Genomic DNA, 20,887 nt, shown 5'->3' on the forward strand with positions numbered 1-20,887 from the left:
GTCTGAAAATCTGGTTAGTGGCCCCTTGCTGCCTCCATTGCATGGAAAACAAGCAGCTATGTTAAGGTTTTCACTGAGGAGGTATCTAAACTCTCCCCTTGCATTGATCCAACTTGCTCTAAGAGCAACCGTGCTGCAAACCAGAACAGGAAGGGATCAGCGGGCGCGCCACTGAACGGATGGGTCAATAATGCAGCACCACACAACTCTTGCTTGCAAGAGCATCATCCACTTATGGGAGGCAAGTCTTAGAGACCATTTTTGCAATTAAAACTATTGCTCAATAATACCAGCATGGACTACCTACAGGTAAAAGTATCATAACACCAAGACATAGCAGACACTCCCTATTCCAACAGGGCACCGAGGAACTATTAGTGGTGCTTAATAATTATATTTTGCTCCTAAACTAAGGTGTCCCATAGCAAGGTAGGCCAAAGCTTGGAGAGGACTCCAAGTCCTCTGAGACACCAGCATCACRGCAGGCAAAGAAAAACCCTTTCACCAGCCTTTTGCCAAGTCCCTTCAGAGGCTTCTTTTCCCTACAACAGCACTTTGATACACTTAGAGATGATTCAAGTATTTAGTAAATACCCAGAAATGTTTTATAGTAGCTTTTTGATCAAAAAGTCAAAGTTATTCTGAATGAAGAGGAAATAAAAGGTCAATCAGACTGCTTGCCGTTTTTGATAATGCCAGCACTTTCTTAGCTGCATCTGAAGTCTTACTCAATATATACAAGTCTAGCTTAATTTATACAAGTAYATACTGTCTAACTTTTGGACATACAAAAGTTACTTTTGGACATACAATACAGCTAGAACTGATCAATGATTTTAACTTTTCTTTAACAGACAATTCTACTTGAAAAACATCGTCACCGTCCCCTTCTGTTACCATGGCATCAATATCTACCTTTTCCCTCGCATTCCTAGGTGCAAGGGCTTCAGAGTTGCAAGAAAAAAAGTCAGAACAGAACAGCTAACACTGATTTATCATACAAAGATAAAGCTTTTTATAATCACAGATAATACCTGACAATATAGCGRGACAAATAAGGACCCTAAATTCATGAAGGTCCTGACACTGATCACTTCTCAGCAAACACCAGGTGCATGACAATACATAAAAACAGGCAATATCACTAGGATTTCAATATGGCAATCTAGCAGTAACAAATACAGGGGGTTCCTGTGTTCCTCAATGACCTGCTGTTGAGGAGACACAGAAAGACCCAAACTGCTTTGTCATCAAATCTATAAAGAGCCCGGAAAGCCTTACATTTTCATCAAATATTTACTCACCATCTTCCATGTCTTCTTCAGTGTTGTTATGTCCATCAGCCATTGCTACATTCCCATTAATGACAGGATTTTGAGTAATTCTTGGAGGATCATCTGTATCTCCAGCTAAAACGGGGCGGGGGGGGAAGAAAAAGATGAGAATTGGTCAGCTGTATTAAGGTTTACTTAAAGAAAGAAATGTTAAGACACACTGAAATCTTAAAGACTTATTCCTGAAAAAAAAAAAAAAAAATCAGAAGCCATTGAAATTATCCTGGCACAGCAAAACCCAACAATTGTACTGTGAAGCTCCTCAAAAGGATGTTTCTATATGCAGTATCTAATGASAGAGTCTGTTTAAATAAAAATGACTTTTAAATGACTGATCTTCAGGCATTTTACTGAAGAATGAAGTTTTATATAGATATCAATTTCTTAATAACTTATTTATAAGTTAACAATTAACTAGTATTAACTGTTAAGTCTTACTACTTTTTAAAGGAAAAGAGTCTTTCATAAAAAGCAAAGGTAAGCTTTTAGATCTTACTAGGGAAAATTTGGAAAAGAAAAACTCATTGCCATTTCAGGAACATTTTTAAGGAAATATTTTCCTATATCTATTCATTTCGGCTGCTAAATTTTACTAAGATGACTACGCAAAAACAAATGAGAGAGGCATGGAATAACCCCACGAAAAAGACTGTTTTAAAGAGGCATTTAATTAATGGGTTAATGGAAGAACTGACAGGCACCTCCTTCTGCCCGCAGTCCATTGAACAGGGAGGCAGCTTTTCAGCAGGATTACGGAGAAGGGAAGTTTTCGCTTCCGCATCTGTRTGGACATAAACTGCTTTGCGTCCAACTCTGTGAATTAAGCGATGCAGCTACCACCAGGTATCGGCACCTCTACCAGCTGCCATTTACCCTGTAACACGCCAGCCCTGGGCCCCAGGCGCCTCCGGCAGCTACAAGAGCTGCAGGTTTCGCACCCCAAGGCCATGTCCGCCGGTGGAGCCACTGGGCAGGCCGCGGGCTGCTCAGCACCCTGGACAGAGCCACGCTGGGCCCTGCACCCGGGACCCCAGCGGGCCCTGGCCCTCCCCRCGCACACACTGCGGTTCTGCCCCGAGCCCGTCCGCAGGGCTAATACCCCCTGCCCTAGGCAGGGATGGAAACSGAGCGGCTTTAAGCCTTCCTGCTCRGTGAGAGCTCTAAGAGCGCAGGAACTCAAACACCACAGACATCCCTGTCGTTAGCGGAGCCCTTTTCCCTGCTCACACTCACCGGCACTAATCTCCTTCAGCCCCAATATAAACCCAAAGTGAGCAAGAAGGCTGCCACAGATGTTACAATCCAGGGAGTAAGATGTCCTGGCCCAAGAGAGGCGCTCGYAGCAGCCCAACAAAGTTACTGCAACTAAGGCACAAAACTGAGGGGYCCAACCTTGCTGCTTTGTCAGAACACCTGCACGTCCACAAATAGATGATAATTTCACTGCCCTCCTAATTCACAAAACAGGTTTGTTTTGTCCTTCTCTGCAATTACTAATCAGCCCAAAATCACTCTCCTATAGATACAGGCTCCGGGAAGTCCCAGAGGCCACAACACATTTCASTGAGACAGGAGTGAAATCCATATCCTGAACAGGCAGAATGCAGTCTCCCACCACTTTCCCATTTCTCATCAAAATAACTATCGCAAAATCGAACGGGATTCCAAGCTTGGGGGTTAGAAAGAGAAGTCTGTAGAAAATTAGCTCCCAAGTGGGACCTTTCATGATGAAACTCACAACGAAGGGCTGCTAACAGGAAAACTGTCCTAAAAAGCACAGTTTTCTCTGAGATGCTGCTCTCTATGCCTCACTAGTCTGAGTGGTTTGCAGAGAGGCAAGAGGATATCAAAAAAAAAAAAAAAAGCAAAACTGATCAACCTAAAAGATAAGCCTGGGAAGCTCCCAAGAGACCAGCTGCTGATAGGATAAAGTGAATACCGGGACAGGTGCCCCTGTCGCTTTCTCTTCTGCCATACAAAGGACAGTATTTAGTTAAACAAAATTTTAGTTTCTCATAAGAAAACAACTATGCTAGTAAATGCTATACRCAATCAAAACTCAGCCCTGGTTTAAAAGAACACTAGCACAGAGCACAACAAAGTTTATTCCCAGCTAAAGCACAGAAAGTGGATTCTCCCCTGCTGTCCTAACAGCTCGCAGGGAAGAATCAGCAGGATTTAACTGAGAAACATGCTTCTCTTAGCCTCAAGCAGAGCAGTGCTAAAGAGCTGTTCAACTTGCACTCCTACCAGCATAGAATGAAGGGGGAAAAAAAAAATCTTACTAACCTTAATTTTTATTTTAAAAAAYGTCTAAACCATTTTAAACCTTTATTTTAATACATCACCAATATTTTAGATAAACACCAGAGTTACGTAAACACTATTTAAATTGTTTTCTGCCTCCCTAAGTGTAACATGTAAAACTTTGTAGACATTAACAGTTCAGTAAAAACGGAACCACAGGACAACATGATAAACTGTGATTAACTTTCTTTTGGGTTAAAACAAACAAGCGGTTAGGGTTATATGGAGCATTTTTATCTACTCAAGCCAGTGCATTAGATAAACAAATAAATATAGAGAAAAAAAAGTGCCACACACAACCAATCAGCAGCAGCTCTACACATCTACACATCATTTACCGCCACGCTTTCAAAGGGAGGGCAGTGAGCTGTCAGCTTTACAGATTTCAGCCATTGTCAAGTAGTCACAATTTAGAAAATTATCTATATGTTGCTCACTGGGTTTTAGATCTAGCAGCCACCAAGAAATCTGAAGCAGTTTCTTCAGCAGATTGTGAAAAAATGTTGTTCCTTTTGAGGCTTGAGAGACCACAGTGAAGAGTTCTTGTGACTTCAGTGGAGGAGGGATGGCCCCATCACAGGAACTACCAGCACTGCAGACTTTGACAGGACACTGCAGAAAGTCTGCATTAACTTCCATGCAGAACTTCCATAGCTACGCCAGGAAACGGCGACTGAACAGCACTAACTGCAGTGAAAACAGGCCCAAGCAAAGTCAAATCCCTGCTGGCATTCCCTGCTGGCAGCAACTTGAAGACTTGGGATGTGCCAAACTTCCTATCTGGAATTCAGCCTTTAGGGGGAAAAAGTTGAAAATATGAGACTGTCCTCGCTGGACTGCAGGGCTTTCCAGAACCAAGGTCTCTGTAACTTCACAGAAGTTTCCAAAAGGTTTCTCGAGCGCTTTTTCTTAAAAAAAAAACCCACAACAGCACGTATAGTGAAGATTAAAAACCCAGAGAGTTAGACTAGTTATTCTGTTCATCACCATCTTATGCTAGTTCTATGACTTTCTGGAGGATAAGCTTCAGGATACTGTATTCACAATAACTCTGTCCACTAACCCAGGAAAGGAAGAGGATTCCAGGAGCTGATTCAAGCTTCAGTAAACACCGAGAAAAGCAACAGTCTGAGCCAAAACATGAGGTGGAAAGAAGAATAAAGAAAGGCTATGTAAATCCTACTGAAAAAGTCACTGAAATTCRTTTTCTAACAGTTAAATCACTTTGTCACCGAAAGACACCAGTTACATACTGAACATACAACACAAGTATGTTCAAAACACGGAACGATTCCTGAAGCACAGGGCTTTCAGAGGCAGTTAACTGTGGTGATGCAAAGAAAGGACAGATCCACCTCAGTCAGTAAAACCTGCAGCAGAACKATTACCTCCTGAAAGTAAAAGAAGCAAGAGGAAACCGGGAACAAGGAAAAAGAGGGCAAGCACCTATCTTTAAATGGAGAAATCAAGAAGCACACACAGAGCACAGCTTCTTTCAGCCCTTTCTGCATCAGATTCCCCAGCACAGGCCCTGCAAGGGCTCTGCAGAAGGGCCCTGCTTCAGGGGCTGCTTCAATTACCCCAGCAGCTCCCACAGAACCTGTGCCTTGCCAGTGACTTCCCTGAAAGCTGGGAAAGCCTTGCTCCAAATGCGGAACGTTATTCCCAGGAGGCAAGGAGTTAACAGCTCCACGAAAATAGCCATGCAAGTTTCCAACATTATGACTTAATTTCATTTACAATAGTCAATTTTTAAACTAKAATTGTTCAAGGCAAGAATTTCCAAAATTATTTATTTGGAGGAAAGAAAGGACCAGACTTGCTTGCTCTGGAAAAATTGAGTCTTTTGAGAGTCACAGAACATATTTGGCCTCTGACATCTCTCTGCACTTTGGACAGAAACTCCACTTCTCAGCTGCACTCAAGGCCGTGGCAGAACAGGAATTAAACGCCAAGTGCTCTACAGCTTCATTTCTTAAGGCAGACCTTGAGCACTGTAATGAAAATCCAAAAAGGCATCAAACAATTTCACTTTTGAACAACAGATGAGAATAAAACAACCAACCTAATAATCTGTTTTTAAATGAGAAAACAGTAAAGAGAGAGATGGAGATGCAGCCAGCCAATGTAAGATGAGGAAGCAAAAGCAAAGCAGCTGTAGTCCTAAGAATATAAGTGCTGATGGGGCACTCAGAGCTCACTGCTGCCAGTTACCCTGACTTCTAAAATTGTCATTTGCATTCAYAGTAAAAAGCTACTTCTCATATCAACAAAATGGGAGGCAATTTATTTTTGTTTCATTTATTATTTTTCTTCCTTCATGGCTCATTACCTTTCCTTTATTTAGTGTTGAGAAGTACTTGCGATTTGGCATCGATCTCCAAAGAAGCAAGGTGTAAAGGATGATAATGGAGATTTATGGGGATGAGGCTTCCAAGGAAGCACCAAGAGGCAAGTTTGCAAATTAAGGAAGAGGGTGTCGTGATCATGGGATGTGGGATCACCTTGAGCTAGACAGGCAAGCGTTAAGGGGCCTTGCCTCTTGCTAAATTTGTTCTAGCAAAATTAGAAGAAAGAAGCTTTAAAGGAAGAACAGACAAATAAAGATTAAAAAAAAAAAAAAAAAAAGTCAGATCTTGAAAAGAGAGAGAAAAAAATAGAAACTCTACTACACAGACTAGCCCTCTAATTGCCATCTGAAACAAATAATTACTCCCCTACTGATGGCGAGCTGCAAATCCCCCCCAGCAGGAACCGATGCTGCACAGGACAGTAAATGAAGAGGAAAACATTACTGGGATGTGACAACTTCCCAGAAGCAGACTCGGCGTTCCTGCCATGCCTGCCAAGTATCGAGCAGGGAACAGCAACGCCGCAGCCTCCGTTCCACTGATCATATATATGGCTGATGACCAATGATGGTCCACTGATCAATCATCATACACTGCCAGCACTTAGAATCCTCACGACCTGTCCACAGGGAATATTTGGGCAAGAGGTGGATTGTTTCTGCACTATGCCAATGTCCCTGATGAATTCAGTAAATATGACTGTATTTATAAAGCTTTATCRCTACTAATTATCAGATAAAACATGAGTTACTACTCTGAATAAGAAATTTCTCGACCTGAAACAACATACTCCATGACAGCTACATGTCCACAAGGCTATGGAAATGTAAGTAGTATCTGAAACTTTATCCTAGGGAAGAAGCTATTTTTATTTGAAAAGGAAAAGGAGGGACAATGCAACTTTGTTGATACCATAATATTTGAGAGTGAATAGCTTAGGYAACTTGTTCTACAAATGAGGAAATTCGTGCTGTAACTTATTCATCTGCTTACCTTTAAAAAGATAAGAATTCTGACTACATTCTACAAACCAAAATTTTAAGTATTAAAAATGTGACTAACTTATGGACATGACATTTACGGTAGCATAGACAATTATTCAGTGGACCAAAAGCTATCACTTAAGAACTCAYCCCCCCAAATTACTAAAACAAACAGCAAGTATATTACTGCTAGCTTTCAGCAGTTTAACTCTTTGCTTTATGAATAATTCAGTGCCAAATGAAAGGCTGCCTGAACCAAAGCACAGTGTGGACACTAACAGCACACCTATAATTACCTGCCACATTTATGGCTTCATACACTTGCAGAAGCAGTTGCCATTGACAGCATTCTCATTTTTATTGTATAAAATTCTCCCTATACTTTTTTTAAGCTCTAGGTGTATAATAACTTGGGCAGGCATCAGCACACCATGCATTTTTCTTCAATATAGCAGTGTTATGTTTTAGAAAGATACCAACTCATCTGTCTCACTAACATGTTTTCATCCATACAGTGTCATAAGCAACTCTGCAGCCATCGAGGCAAGACAACCAACATTCCCTGGTTCATTTTCTCAGTCTGATGAGCCTTGTTGCCTTAGGTTATGCTCCTAAAAGATACAAGAGCAGGAAGCAAAGTGGAAGGAAGACCTCTTCCGACCCCCATCTAATACTTGAAGAGTGGTAAACAGAACTGTTGACAAGATGAATTATTCTCTTCCACAATAAGGAGAGGCTGAACCATCAGAAGTGTTGTGACTTAAGGCAACTGCAGGGCCTGCAATACCTTCTCCTCTTGGTTTATCTACAAGAGCAGGGCTATTGAAGCAACTCCCAACTTGTTCCGTCTTGTTCCTACACATTCCAGGAATGCTAACGCGATTACATCTCTGCTGAAGACAGGGCCCTTGGTCCCAACCTTCCACACGCCCCCCAAATGATGTGTTTTTCCAGGATCACGCCCCTCTTTATGTTTTACCGCTCTAGTGAGTAATTGACTTATCTCTGCAACAACAAAAGCTAAGCTCCTCTGCCGCCATCCTAGAAAGGCTGCAAAGCTGCTCAAAGGAGAAACTGCTTCTGACACGTGTATAAGACGATACAGCCTCAYTGAGAAGCAGAGCTCTTGGTGCGGTCGAGAGCACCTGTCCTTCTGTGGAACACTACACGCACTCTGATTTGAAGCTGTGACCCTGCTGTGCTTTAAAAAGGTAACTGAAGAGTAATTAAGCAAGTTTATTTGGACAAACTGGCAATCACGCCTCTATTAACCCACCTCATCCCCCTCTTTTTCCTGAAAAGACAGCAAAGTGTGCATCCTCAGCACCCCAACCAGCGAAAGGTTTAACAATTGGCCAGATTTCAGATCTCATTTCTGACCAGTTTCAGAAAGTTTGGAGGTACTTCTATTTCAATAATACAACAGAAAGCCTGCTATATACTGAAGCAGTAAAAAGTTCTCTCTTGTGATAGTAACGTAAAACATTGCATTATTCTTCTTGATAAAAGGTTAATGTGATTATACATGACTTGCCCACACTAGCTTTAAAAACAGTATGCATACATTTATCAAAAAGCTAAACCATCAGTCATCATTATTCCAGATTCTAGGATTCTGGTTTAGAACAGATTCATATCTACATCAATGCTATTTTCACTGCTTGCTTCAAAACTTCAGTTGTAAATAAGCACTCATCTTTCACTAGGGTTAACAGCACCTTCCTACTAAGGCTCTGTATGACGAGAGAATTAACAAAGTGCTCCAAACTGCCAAAACTGTGATGCTGTTTCCATGCTTTCTCTCCAGCCTCAGCAACTTATGGCATGAGGGTTTCACCTACTGGATGATGTTTCCGTGTTTCACGCCACCCACTGAACGCAGCCTGCACTTCCCAAACTCATGCAGGTCCTCAGTACTTGCAAGGTCCCTGGCCAGCAGATGCACAGCTTAGCTGTGTTATACAAAATATCTTTTCTGCAGTTTGTTTTCAACCTGCCACCTGATCACTGCTTTTGAGGACTCTTAGTTCTGAAATTGTAAAAGATGCTGAATTTCCACTTCACTTTCTCACACCACTCCTGCTTTCCAGATTTCTGTCTTTCCTTGCGTACTCGGGAAGCCAAGCCCAGGCAGAAGCATCCTAGTCTAGTAACTCATTACTCCTGCTGCAGCCATTTGGTATCTCTGATGATCTTTATTTTCCTCTTTTTCTTTCTTCCGTTACCTTTGTAAGAAGGAAAGAAGGCTGTTAACCAGACAGCATTCAGTATTCAAGACGTAGAAGCAAAATGAACTAGTACAAAGCATGTATTATTCCCTATTCACTTCCAAAAGCAAAGTGAATGGAAGAGCAACTCATCAAAAGCCATTAAACATAAGGAAGATGACTGCCTAGACCCAGAAACTCCCCTAGGGAGAGCAGGGCAGGGACGCACGCCCCACACCTCCCCTGTTTTAATGCCCCTGCCAGAAGCAGCTAAAACTGGGGACCATCCAGCAACAWGACAGAGGGTTAAAGAAAAATCCTCACACATCTGCAAGCGTAGAAAAACAGTGGGTAGCACCGAGCCAAATAATAAACCAAACTGGAGAGATGCAAGTTAAGTACTGTGTGTGACTCCTGTACGTGTTTTTAGTTACAGAGGAACATTTATAGCAACTTTCCTCACAGCAATGCAGTAAGCACAGCTGGCAAAATTATTATTTCTATTTTCTGCAATTCAGTTTTCACTACTTTGTAAGTTTATTAGCACCCGTGTTTCAGAGTGAATAMTAATGATTTTAGGAGGGTCTTCATACAGAAATCCACACTGTGGGTTAATTCTCCCATCTCTTTTCACTGTAATTAACAAACTAGTTATGCTCTCACTCAAAATTAACAACCTGAGAGGGAGCAAAACAAAGAAACACGTTAAAATAATAAATTAGAAAGCTTCAGAATGAGCTGGACAAGAAAGTGCTCTTTTGTTCTGCAAACCATAGATTTCAGTTTTCTATTCTCCATTAGTTTCCTGAAGTCCCAAAAGACAATAGTTTCCATGAGTTTTTGAGATTGTTATTCAACAAGCTAAATCTTTCAGGCTGTCTTGTTAGTACTGAAAAACATCTCACAAAACCTGGGAAACAGCAAATGATTTCATGGTGGCAGAGGGTCTCCCTAGACCCCCACACATCACTGATGTCCAATGCTGGAGCAGGTCAAGGAACAGGAGGCTGCTGCCCCCAGGAGCTGTGACTGCAGGTCAGGGACCTGATCCCGCCTCGGCTGGGCCAGGAAAGGGCAGGAATGCCCCCAAACTGCCCGGAGTCTCCCCAAAGAGCCTGGGGCCTGGCTGTCCCCCAAGGAGCTATTCAGTCTCGAGGAAAAGTGGCTCAAACTGCAGGGTGCTTTGGAAGAGGAGCTTCTTGTTACTTGTTTTGAAATTACAAGATATGCTACTCAAAACGTGCTCATGAACAAATCCCCAAGCGTATTGATCATTTAATACCATCTATCCATAGATTTTTTTTTGAACAAAAAGGAATCACAGCTGACAACCTGCTACACAGAGGAAACAAGGAACTCACACATCAGTTCCCGTTACTAACAGAGGAATTCTTGAAAGAGCAGGAATTTTCAAATTCTCAGAYAAATACTCCACGGATAATTTTATCACTTTTCCTGTCAGTAATTTTAAAGTCATTCWTTTTAATGGAAATAAATGTTCCAAGAAGTAACAAAAGGCTTTTCCTTTTTTAACCCTTCAAGTTTTAACACATCCAACTTACTAGTTTGGTGCCAAAAAGGCGGTCATGGGGCCAGGTAGCCAAATGCACACACCAGTTAACCATGATCAGGAAAAGGTCTGCTCTGCGTTTGAATGGAGAAGTGGACACWCTTAGAGGTTGGCTTTATCTTTTTAAGACTACGAGGAACACACCGAAATAAATGACACAAGAAAAACTATTCCAAAGCCACATTAGGTGAGAGAAGCCAAGTGTAAGACTCCTAAATTACACTATCTGGAACACAAACAAGTATAAAAATTATCTACTGATAAAAGACACACTCCTGTAAAGCAGCAGTCACCTTCAAAATCATTCTTCATCACAGATGCAGCTTCTTCACCCATATGCRTCCCACAGTAACATTTGCAGCTGCAGGCTTCAAAAATGGGTGGTTTATGCAATAACACAAACAAGTATTTTACAAACAGCAATTTCAGAGCCACAAACAGAACGAGCGAAGGCCTCCACTGATGTTAACCTGGATTTCCTCGCACGGTTCACCCAGGCACACGATGGGTGCTGGGATGTGGCTTCAGACACAGTTCGTTTTCTCAGCTCTTTCGTTAGCTCCCACGYGTGTCACCACCCCAGGTAACTCCTTCTCCAGAGCCCTAGTTCCTGTGCTGAAAACTTCATTCTCTCCACAGCTGCTCTCCCCTCCCTAAGGCATTTGGTTTCTCCTGACTTTGTAGAGCCACCCCTTCCACAGGCTCCACTCCCACCTTACCTCAATATGCCGGGGGGCAGCACATAAAAATGTTCATACAGTGAAATGCAGCTGGGCCTTTACTTCAGGGCCTTCAATTTATTTATTTTTTTAAATAGGAGGKTTTTTTTTTCTTTCTCCTTTTTCCTTCAAAAGCTACTCACCTTACATGTAGCAACAGTTGTAACTATTGCTTTTTTTGAGAAAAATACATGATCAAYAGGAAGCTGTACCCTGCTGCTGGCATTTCTGTTGTGCATTTACCTTCCTATCAATTACATTTTTTATTTTATTTATTGCTCTATGAGCCAAATTCCAAAATAGTGTTACAATAACATTCTGGGTAACTCTTCTCGGAGCTTAAAAGCAAGAAAACAAATTTGGAAACATGCTCTGAACAGCCAACCACTGCACGTACCCAGAGAATTAACCTTTTTTTTACTCTTCAAAACATCCTAATTGCACAACTATATTCCCAAGGTCAATATTCTCTTCTTTTTTTCCTGGAAAATCTTCCTGATTCTCACTGCTCCTTACTAGCATCACTCAGCTGAGGCAAGTTCTAAGGACTTTCAAAATTACCATCTTCCTGCCTTGTCTCCGGCTATAAGCTGGTATAAACCCTGACACTTAACTACGCTGTATCTTAACTTCCTCATTCCACTAGTGATGAATGATTAGTCCTTTGGGTCAGGAACCCCCCAAGTCCCTAACTCCTCTCAAATAATGCATCATTTGTGGCTGGTGTCACCATCAGGCTTACAAAGTAGGTGGCTAATCGCACAGAGTTGCGACACAACCCTTATCAACTCGCTTGTCTTCTGATCTACCTGGTCCATCTACGTTTCCTGCTGCTGCTGTCCATGTTAGAGGACTCCTTGTCCTTTAAGTTGTTCTTTTTCCTGAACTGCTTTGAATGAATTTATAACTGCATGTGAAGAGCTTTCACAGAATCACACATTTCCTTGGCAGAGTATGTGGGGGAAGGTGAGGCATGGCTGCAGGCCGGAGAGAGAAACAAATCCGAAGGTAAGAGCTACACCACAAACTGCYCCGAATCTGATTCCTGGCACTTGCTGAACTCCAGACTCCTTTCTCAAACTAAATTTTCAGTTAAGAAAAAAAGAAACTCTCTGGATATTTCTCCTTTCAGAAGGCAGAACAGAATTTAAGATATATTGCTAAAGAAGGAGATTTGCGTGCAATTAAAAAAAAATCTGCAACTAATGTGAATCTTCTAAAAGCTTCTCATCTAAAAGTCATTATTCAATAGGCTTAAGTTTTGGTCAGTTCAGGCAAGGGTTCCAGTTCAAATGTCATTATATTCAAGTCTGACCCAAACTTTAAATGAGCCTCAGATGTTGTTGCTCAAAGCCAGAATAAGCCAAGGATTTGAGAATGAATAGAGATTTGTAGAAACATCAATAACGTACTGCAACTTTTATTCATACAAGAATACTTCAGTCTATGCAGGGAAAACCTTCTTCCAAAGAAAAATAAGAGAGAAATAAGAAAAGGAGCTTTTGCAATRAAGGATAATAAAAGAGATAAAAGAAAATAAAGAATTATGGCAAAACAGATCTGAAAATGAAAAGAGAATGCTTGCTATTTTTATCTGGAGATTATAAAGGAGAAGTCGCACTCACGGACCAAAGAGAAAAATAGAAAATCCACTTTGATACAGTGTTCAGTTATTTCACTTACCCTCCCCAACCCACAAAACCAACAAAACAAGCGTGGGGAAAAAAAAACCAACAAGGCCCCCCAACATGTGCCTACAGTAGGTGGCAATATGTTGTGTTTATCAGGGTGGGAACAACACGGGTGCTTTTAGCAGTTAAGACGCACAAAAGGAAATTTGTGCACATGAAACAGGAGAATCTTTATAGCTTGTTCACAAAGCACAACAAGCACAACACATGCAAACAAGAAAGAAATTAAATACATAAAGAGCATACAAAGCATTCTGAGGAAAAAAAAAAAAAAAAAGATGAGATAGATCTATGGGATCCAGAGGACCCCGGTTCAAATGGACCGTTAGGGACAGCACTGCCCAAGCTGTATTTGCAGCAGTGTCCTGTGACAGGGCAAGAGGCAACGAGCACAAACGAAAACACAACAAGTTCTGTCTGGACTTTGACAGCATTTTTGAGTTTTGTTCAGAAATGAATGGAGGACCAGAGGAAATCACAGCACACACGTGATGTTCCCAGACAAGTCGTCATTGCCCAGGGCATGTACTGCTGTCTACACTATCACTTATTTACTTTTGGTAATAGTAACACCTATTTCAATGTTGTTGTTTTCCTGCCAAAAAACTTCTGAGTGTGACGTAGCAACCACACCACAATACGGCCACTGCAAATGGTTTTATAACCATTCAACCAGCAGCAACTAGCTGCTTCCAGTACACAAGAGACAGGGCAGAAATGACCCATAAATCTCTAAATTACCCAAAAAATCCGATTTCTTAGACCAGAAAACGCAAACATAAATCTCTATTCATGAAAGCTGTATCCAGCCAAAGCTTCAAATGTTTTTACTGCACATTTATCCTTTGACTGAATGAGGCATACACCTGAGATTAGCATGCATTTCAAGATATATTAAAATGGGAGATCAAAAATTAACATTTACCCAGTTAATCTTAATCTCTGCCAATATTTTCCTCAACCTGACTAGACAAGCTTACTTTGACCATACCAGCCCATGACCATAATGCCAACAACCCAATGTATACACAAAATGTACAGTTGAACATATTGAACATTTTAAATAGCAAAAATTGCACAGATTTTCCTATAAATTTGGCTGATATTGAAACAGGATAATTTGAAATTTCTTCCAACAGTCCCACTACAAATTCCTGTGTGATCTAATTCAATTCCATAAACCAGCAGTTCCCATTTAACCCATTAAACCGGCCAAGCGACTTGGCTCACAGGAGACACTTGCAATAAACATTAAGTCCTGGTCCAAATGTGACCTTGAAACTTCCATCATTCTGCTGACAAGGACTGAAAGTACCAGAAGAAAAGCTAGTTTGATTGGAGGTAACTGAGATTTTAGTATACACATAAATTAGAAAATAGTAACACATTTTGTCCATGTGAGAAAGCTGAAGATCCTTCAGATATAACTGCAAGTTGGAAAATGTGAGGCTATTATTAGCTATGTGGAAAAAACAAGGGAGAGGATACTGAAAACAAGACCTGCAGTAGGAACAAGACCTTTCCCAGGTGAGTTTGCACCTGACCAACACACAATTTTTACAATGGTAAAACCAGCACTACAAGCTCTTGGATTACATACTTCTCCTTAYAGTTTTGCCAGATCCCTGTCTCCTCTTTCAAGGGAGAGTAGTGCAACTGTCAACTAGGATACACAGGGGTAGTGGGGAGGAGGGGGAAAGGAAACCCAAAATCATTAAAGGTTTAAGAACTTTCAAGCCCTCCTCCTATTTCTTCATTCAAGAYGACCCAACTGCTCGTGGGGCCAAACAGCAAAAAAAGACCACTAAACTGAGCGAGGTTAAAAATAAACCCAAAATGAGGAAGTTTTTTAAACTCAGATATCTTCATTCATTTGATTCACTAAATACTTCCACACACAGCTGCGCTGCACCAGTGAAGAGGTAAAAGGCAGAGACCTCCTRTAGAATATAACTTTTCTCTAGAGCAGTACTACATAAAGCTAAATCATACCTCTCATCCAGCTCCCAGGAGCATTTAAGGAGTAATGAACCTTGGGCTTAATTCAGGGCCACCCCTGCACTTTGGAGTTCRAATTGCAGGGCTTTTTGCAGACACTGGTAGCTGGACCACTTCACTGCCAAATGACACCGTGCTGCTGAGAGACACGCTGGGGACAGGGGAGCTGCTGGACATGTCTGACCACAGGAGTCTCAAATGCAGATCTGCTACGTGTGAATGTGCCTSGGCTACTACAATAGAGTAAAAGTTGAGTAGCAATAATAATGTTCTCAAATAAGGGTGTCTTGAATRTCGTGCTCTGCTTTGAATTCAGTGTTAYCTGTAGAACTTTCCCAGCAAAAGTGTTTTTTAGCAGTAGAGGCACATACACAGTCCTGCGACTCCCATTCAGACCTTAACTATGCTGTACTCCAAGCAACCTCATACTGCTTTTTGAATTTGACTTTAGTTTTACTCTTCAAAGCTGCCACTAATCAACTAAATTTTGATTATTCTTTATCATTAATCTGCAATGTGTGTTTACAGAAATGCTTCTGGTGAAAGCACAATTTTCAAGACACCCAACAGATAAACTTAGCAACTAGACCAACCTAAGGCTCTACTCTCATTACTTTAATGTTGACACCTCTAATTTCATTACACTGAAGTCTGCCGAGGGGTCTTAAAAAAGCTAGTTTGAATGTTTTCCTAATCCACAAAGAGAAGTCACTGACCAACAAAGCTGAAGGGAATTTATCCCAAGTTTTCAAGACTGAAGACAGATGCTGTGGTTCCATATGCATTTTTTTGGTGCCAACGTCAACTCACACCTTCCTCGCACTCATTCACACCTCTAGACCTGTCCCTTCGCTTGAGCGGCTCGCTTGGCTGCAGGGAGCACTGCAGAATCCGTGGTCTCCTGGTAGAGCTCTGGCAAAGCAGAGCAGACAGCAGAGGACAAACGGGTCAACTTATGAACAAGCCACCGCCAAACATAAAACTAGATTCACTTTTCCTGCATTTTTCTAAATATCTTTTTCCCTTAGCCCAAAGGTTCACTACAATCTAAGCTAATAGCATGATCAAGAGGGGACTTTCCAAGCACAGATGGATTGGTGCCTCCCAAACCCACCCTTCATGACTTTGGAAGACAAAACTACACAGGCTATAAACCAAATCACCAAGCCCAATGAACAGAACAGGTTAAAAGACAAAAAATTTTGCAGGGAATACTACAATATTTCCAAATCAATAAATAACTGAAGCAATAAATCTGAAGAAACTATACATTTTTGCCAGTCCTTTGGTTAAGATTTTGGAATGCATTATCTTTCTAAAGAAAATCAGTTAAGTTTCCGTTTCTGACAAAGATTTCTGTTTTAACTGCTTCTCCTTTTTATTTCCTAAACTGCTGGGAGGCTTTAAGAAAGGGCTGAAAAAATTCACTTACGGTTACTACCTTTTTGACATGAAGGCAAACAACACAGAATTTGAAGCTAGTAAATCTAGTAAAGCAGCATCTGAGCATCTCTAAAATCTCTAACACAAGTAAAGCAGTTGTTTATCTGAACAGAATACATAAGACACACTGCAAAGCAAACTTTTGTCCAAAAGCTGCTAGCTGATTATGGTTACCAGAAATACCTGGTAGTGCATAACTGAGAAAAAAAATCCCTGCTACTGAACAGCTGTGGAAATACCATATAGTGCCATATCACAGGTACTTTTCTCATCATATGGGGCAAGCACAGCTTAGTAAGACACAGATCAGTAAAGGTTTTATACTGATATTGAAAATAGTGATGCATGCATGCAGTGACGCATGAAAACACAGATACAAGGCTAGCCCTTTGGATCCTATGCCCTGCAAATCTGAATCTACAGGCTACAGCCCCCACTTCCCAGCCAAAAGTAGGGTGAGAACCACAGAATATTTAAAAACTTAAGTTTAAAACATGTTGCCAGGAGTCTTCATCCTCTCCTCAGGAATGAAGGGTTGACCATAAGCACAAGCAGGCAACAAGGCTCTGCATTATCACCTCCCTTGGTGCCCTTGCAGGACTGCTTCCTTCCCAGCTGAGAATTCAGGCTTCTAAACTCTGGAAACAGCCCAGACCCAGCATTGACACTCACRGTGAGCTCAGAAATGGAGGCCATAACTTATCTAGTATTTTGGAAGCTCAGAAGCAGGATTACAAGAGAAAAATTCCTATAAAATCATACAATACATTGGGAAGTAGGCTTTTCTTAAAAAAAGAGAAACATAAATTATACATATCAGCTCAATTACTAGTATATTTACTTTGAATGTAAATTCCGTACTTTTTTTTTCCATTCAAGTAGGAGTCAATTTATGAAATAAATTTACACCACTGCTCCCTGAATGAATTAAAGATGTATTTAAAAGGAATAACACTGATCCACTATGATTGATTTGATGGATTTGAAATTAAAACCTATGCCAAATTTTAGCAGGATTTTGCCTCCTCTTGCCTTTATGAAAGTCTCCATCAATGACGCTGGAAATAATAATGTGTGAGCACAGCTGGAGATTTCCTATTTTCTATGAACATTCTTTTTCTGATGCACCTTGCAAAAACACCACCAGATCAAGCTTAAAGCTATGCTAAACACTTTTACCAATGATACTCACACACATCCTTTCATATCAAACTACCATAATCAAATTGGTGTGATTATATTTTTAAAAAATCACCTTTCTTAGCATACAAGCAACTTCTGCAAGAGTTTTAGGAACCAATTTGGAAGTTCTCTCTCATAACATCTCAAAACGTTCCAGCTCACTAGCAACACGGCCTTACAGTGGCTTGCGAGAGGCTTCAGAGCACGATCAGGATGTTGGCTTCGATGCAGGGAGCCTGAGTTGCTCGGTGCCATGAGGGCTGAACACTGCCTATCTACCTGTGCACACCCCAAAATAAGCTGAGGTGGCGGCGTTTTCTCTTCGCAGTTCAAAGAGCAGGTTCTGGGTAACACGTGCACTCCAGAGCTCACTTCACAGCTGCAGCCAGAGAGAACTCCAGGTTTGTGGATGATGAATGCACTGTTTCCTGAAAATGTTTGAAGGGAGTTGCTACAAAGCATAATGTATTTGTTTGATTAAACGAGTCAGGAGTAACTTCTCTCAGTACTGTTTAAAATTTCCAGAATTGGACAGTTTTACCCAAATTTACCATTTATTTTTTAGTATACACATTTTTTTGAAGCATCTTTCCTYAGAAAAGTATAATGCCAAACAACCAAGCTGTGAGAGTTGTGTTGTTGTAGTTGACATTATATTCAATATACGATAGTATTGAAAAGTGCTTTTGTATTCTGAAGACCCAAAGTCTCTAGGTATTACAGAAAGAGATATGCTAAAATTGTCTTAGCCAAATTGCAAATATTCAGTACAGTTAACCATAGAATCATAGAATGCTTAAGGTTGGAAGGGACCTCAGAGGTCATCTAGTCCAACCACCCTGCTCACGCATCTTCAAAACTCAACTACCAATTTCCTGAACTGGCTAGCAGCTAAATTAATTCAAATTAGAATAAAACAGTGCTTCTAGGCTTCCAGGCTGAGCCTTCTTCCTTTTGCTGGCAAGATTTTCCAAATCATTCTCTTCTCTCAACCCCTCTAAAGTTACAGAGCTTGTTTTACTAAAATCAGCAAGCCTAGGTCAAGAAAGTTTAAACAGAAATATTAAAATTTAAGAGTTAAGTCTAAACCTGCAACAATATACACAGATACATTACGCTACAGTAGTTGCCAGTGATTACCTGCATTTTTATTCTTTGAATATATAGCTTTTTGCTAGTGTATCAAATTACTGTACTGAAAACATATGAGCAAAATACATTAAATAACATAAGTAACAAACAAAAATAGTTTTGAAAAACAAACCAATGTATTGAATAACTTCAAAAAAAAAACCAAAAAAACAGAAATATCACCAGTCCCCACTCTACTTTCCACATCACCTTACAGTAAATGTTAATCATGTTGCTGATGTCAAACCAGCACAGACCAAATTTTATATACATTAATATAGATAATTTATTCAAGAAGACACTTGGCGTGAAATACCTGTACCTTCTATTGCTAGTCATCCAATATTTAACACCTTCACAATTGACTCATAACAGGCACTAGATACAAAGTCACATTAGAACGACTAAACTAGGGCACAACCCAAAGCAAACAATACCTTATTTTAAATTTATATTCATTTAAGAAAAATTAGGCACTTCACAAGCTCTAAACCAGTTCCTTTTCACCCTTACCCCAAATATCAAATGATGTCATGCAAGATGTACTGGCTAAACTGGTTTAACTGCTCCAGGCTGGATGCACTGTGCAGATTTACCCGTGATAAATGATTCGGCGGGTATGAAACTGATTGATTCCAAAGTCTCCAGCAGCTATTTCTAATTGTGCTTTTAACATTTGGGATTGTAGAACTTTTACATACGTGATTTGCTACATTACTTAGCAGAGTGACCTAGTAACAATAGGCAGCTGATTTTACTCCTGCTCTGAATTCAGTTAACACCATGCAACAACTGGAACGGGGTAAAGAAGTCTGATAAAAAAAAATGTATACACTGTTCACCTTGAATAGCATGCTAACTTTTCCCCTCCGAATTTCACATACATTTTCCAGTATTTTATTTAGGTCACTTCTCATGGAAGTTTACTAAATCTCATCATCTACTGATCACTCTGTTCATGAGGAGCACACAGAAGCACACCTAGCTATAGGGCCATGGATACCCTATATACACAGAGCTCTCTGCGACCCGCTGATGCTGCTCTCATTTGATACTGAAGCAACCCACATCTTTTGCAAGGCCAAGTGTGCTGTTCCCAGAGTAACTAAATATTACTGAGAGTGGGCACACAACAGCAGGTTCTTCACTCTTAGGTATGGACATTCAACTTCTGCATCAACTTAATTTGGGCTGCTGTCTGATTCATCAGCATTTTTAGCTCCCCTCATGTGAGTGTCACTCACTTCATAGGAAAATATTGCACCTGGGGAGGGGAAAGGGTAAGGAGAACATGTAAACAAGCAGATACCCATGTTCACRTGGTGGCTTTAGTCTGGATATTCTCCTTTCAAACATACAGCTGCATTTTATCACTCGGCTAGAAGCAATATAGAAGACAGTAAAGGAGCTCGTGGCGGGAAAGTGTAAGAAAGATTGAGGCCTTTAGAGAAGGAGAAAGCAGAGGAAGAAGAAACAGTTAGCTGTGTTAACTTCCATGCCGAAGAAAAGAAAGAGTTAAGCATCACCATGACAGTTTGGTACAGCCTTTCCAAATCTAAAAAGGGAGCCAGGGAACCATTTCTCTCAGAAATCATCTTCCACAAACAAGAAGAGTTAACTGTATTAAATAGCCAGGAACTTAGAATGCTAACGAGGACACATTACTGGGGGGAAGTTACCACTTTGAAGACAAGCAAAACAGTAAGTTAAYGTACCCAAGACTGGTATTATGCAGTGGGGCAGAAATGCAGTAAACACTGGCAGTAGTGATAAAAATACCCATGGAAAAAGTAGAAACTTTTAGAGGAAAAAAAAGTGAGAAAAGGCCATTTTAAACTTTTCACATACTTTTACTTCACTTTTCTTTACTTTACTTCACACACTTTTACTTCACTTTTCAAATGCTTCACATGTCAAAATCGTTTGTCTTGTTCTGTTCTTTCTATATATCTTGTGTCAATTCACTTGGCA

General features: G+C 40.7%; 1 protein-coding gene across 1 annotated transcript in view; it reads right to left on the reverse strand.

Annotated features, from left to right (window-relative positions):
• The window catches only part of USP7 (ubiquitin specific peptidase 7), a 55,633-nt gene that overhangs the window by 31,433 nt on the left and 3,313 nt on the right, over positions 1–20,887 (reverse strand). The window contains exon 2 of the mRNA XM_026049094.1: positions 1,305–1,409. Within this exon, the coding sequence (XP_025904879.1) occupies positions 1,305–1,409 (105 nt within the window). The remainder of the gene's footprint in view (positions 1–1,304; positions 1,410–20,887) is intronic.

This window comes from Nothoprocta perdicaria, unplaced genomic scaffold, assembly GCF_003342845.1.
Source record: "Nothoprocta perdicaria isolate Ctin4 unplaced genomic scaffold, notPer1 scaffold_59, whole genome shotgun sequence".
Taxonomy (NCBI): Eukaryota; Metazoa; Chordata; class Aves; order Tinamiformes; family Tinamidae; genus Nothoprocta; species Nothoprocta perdicaria.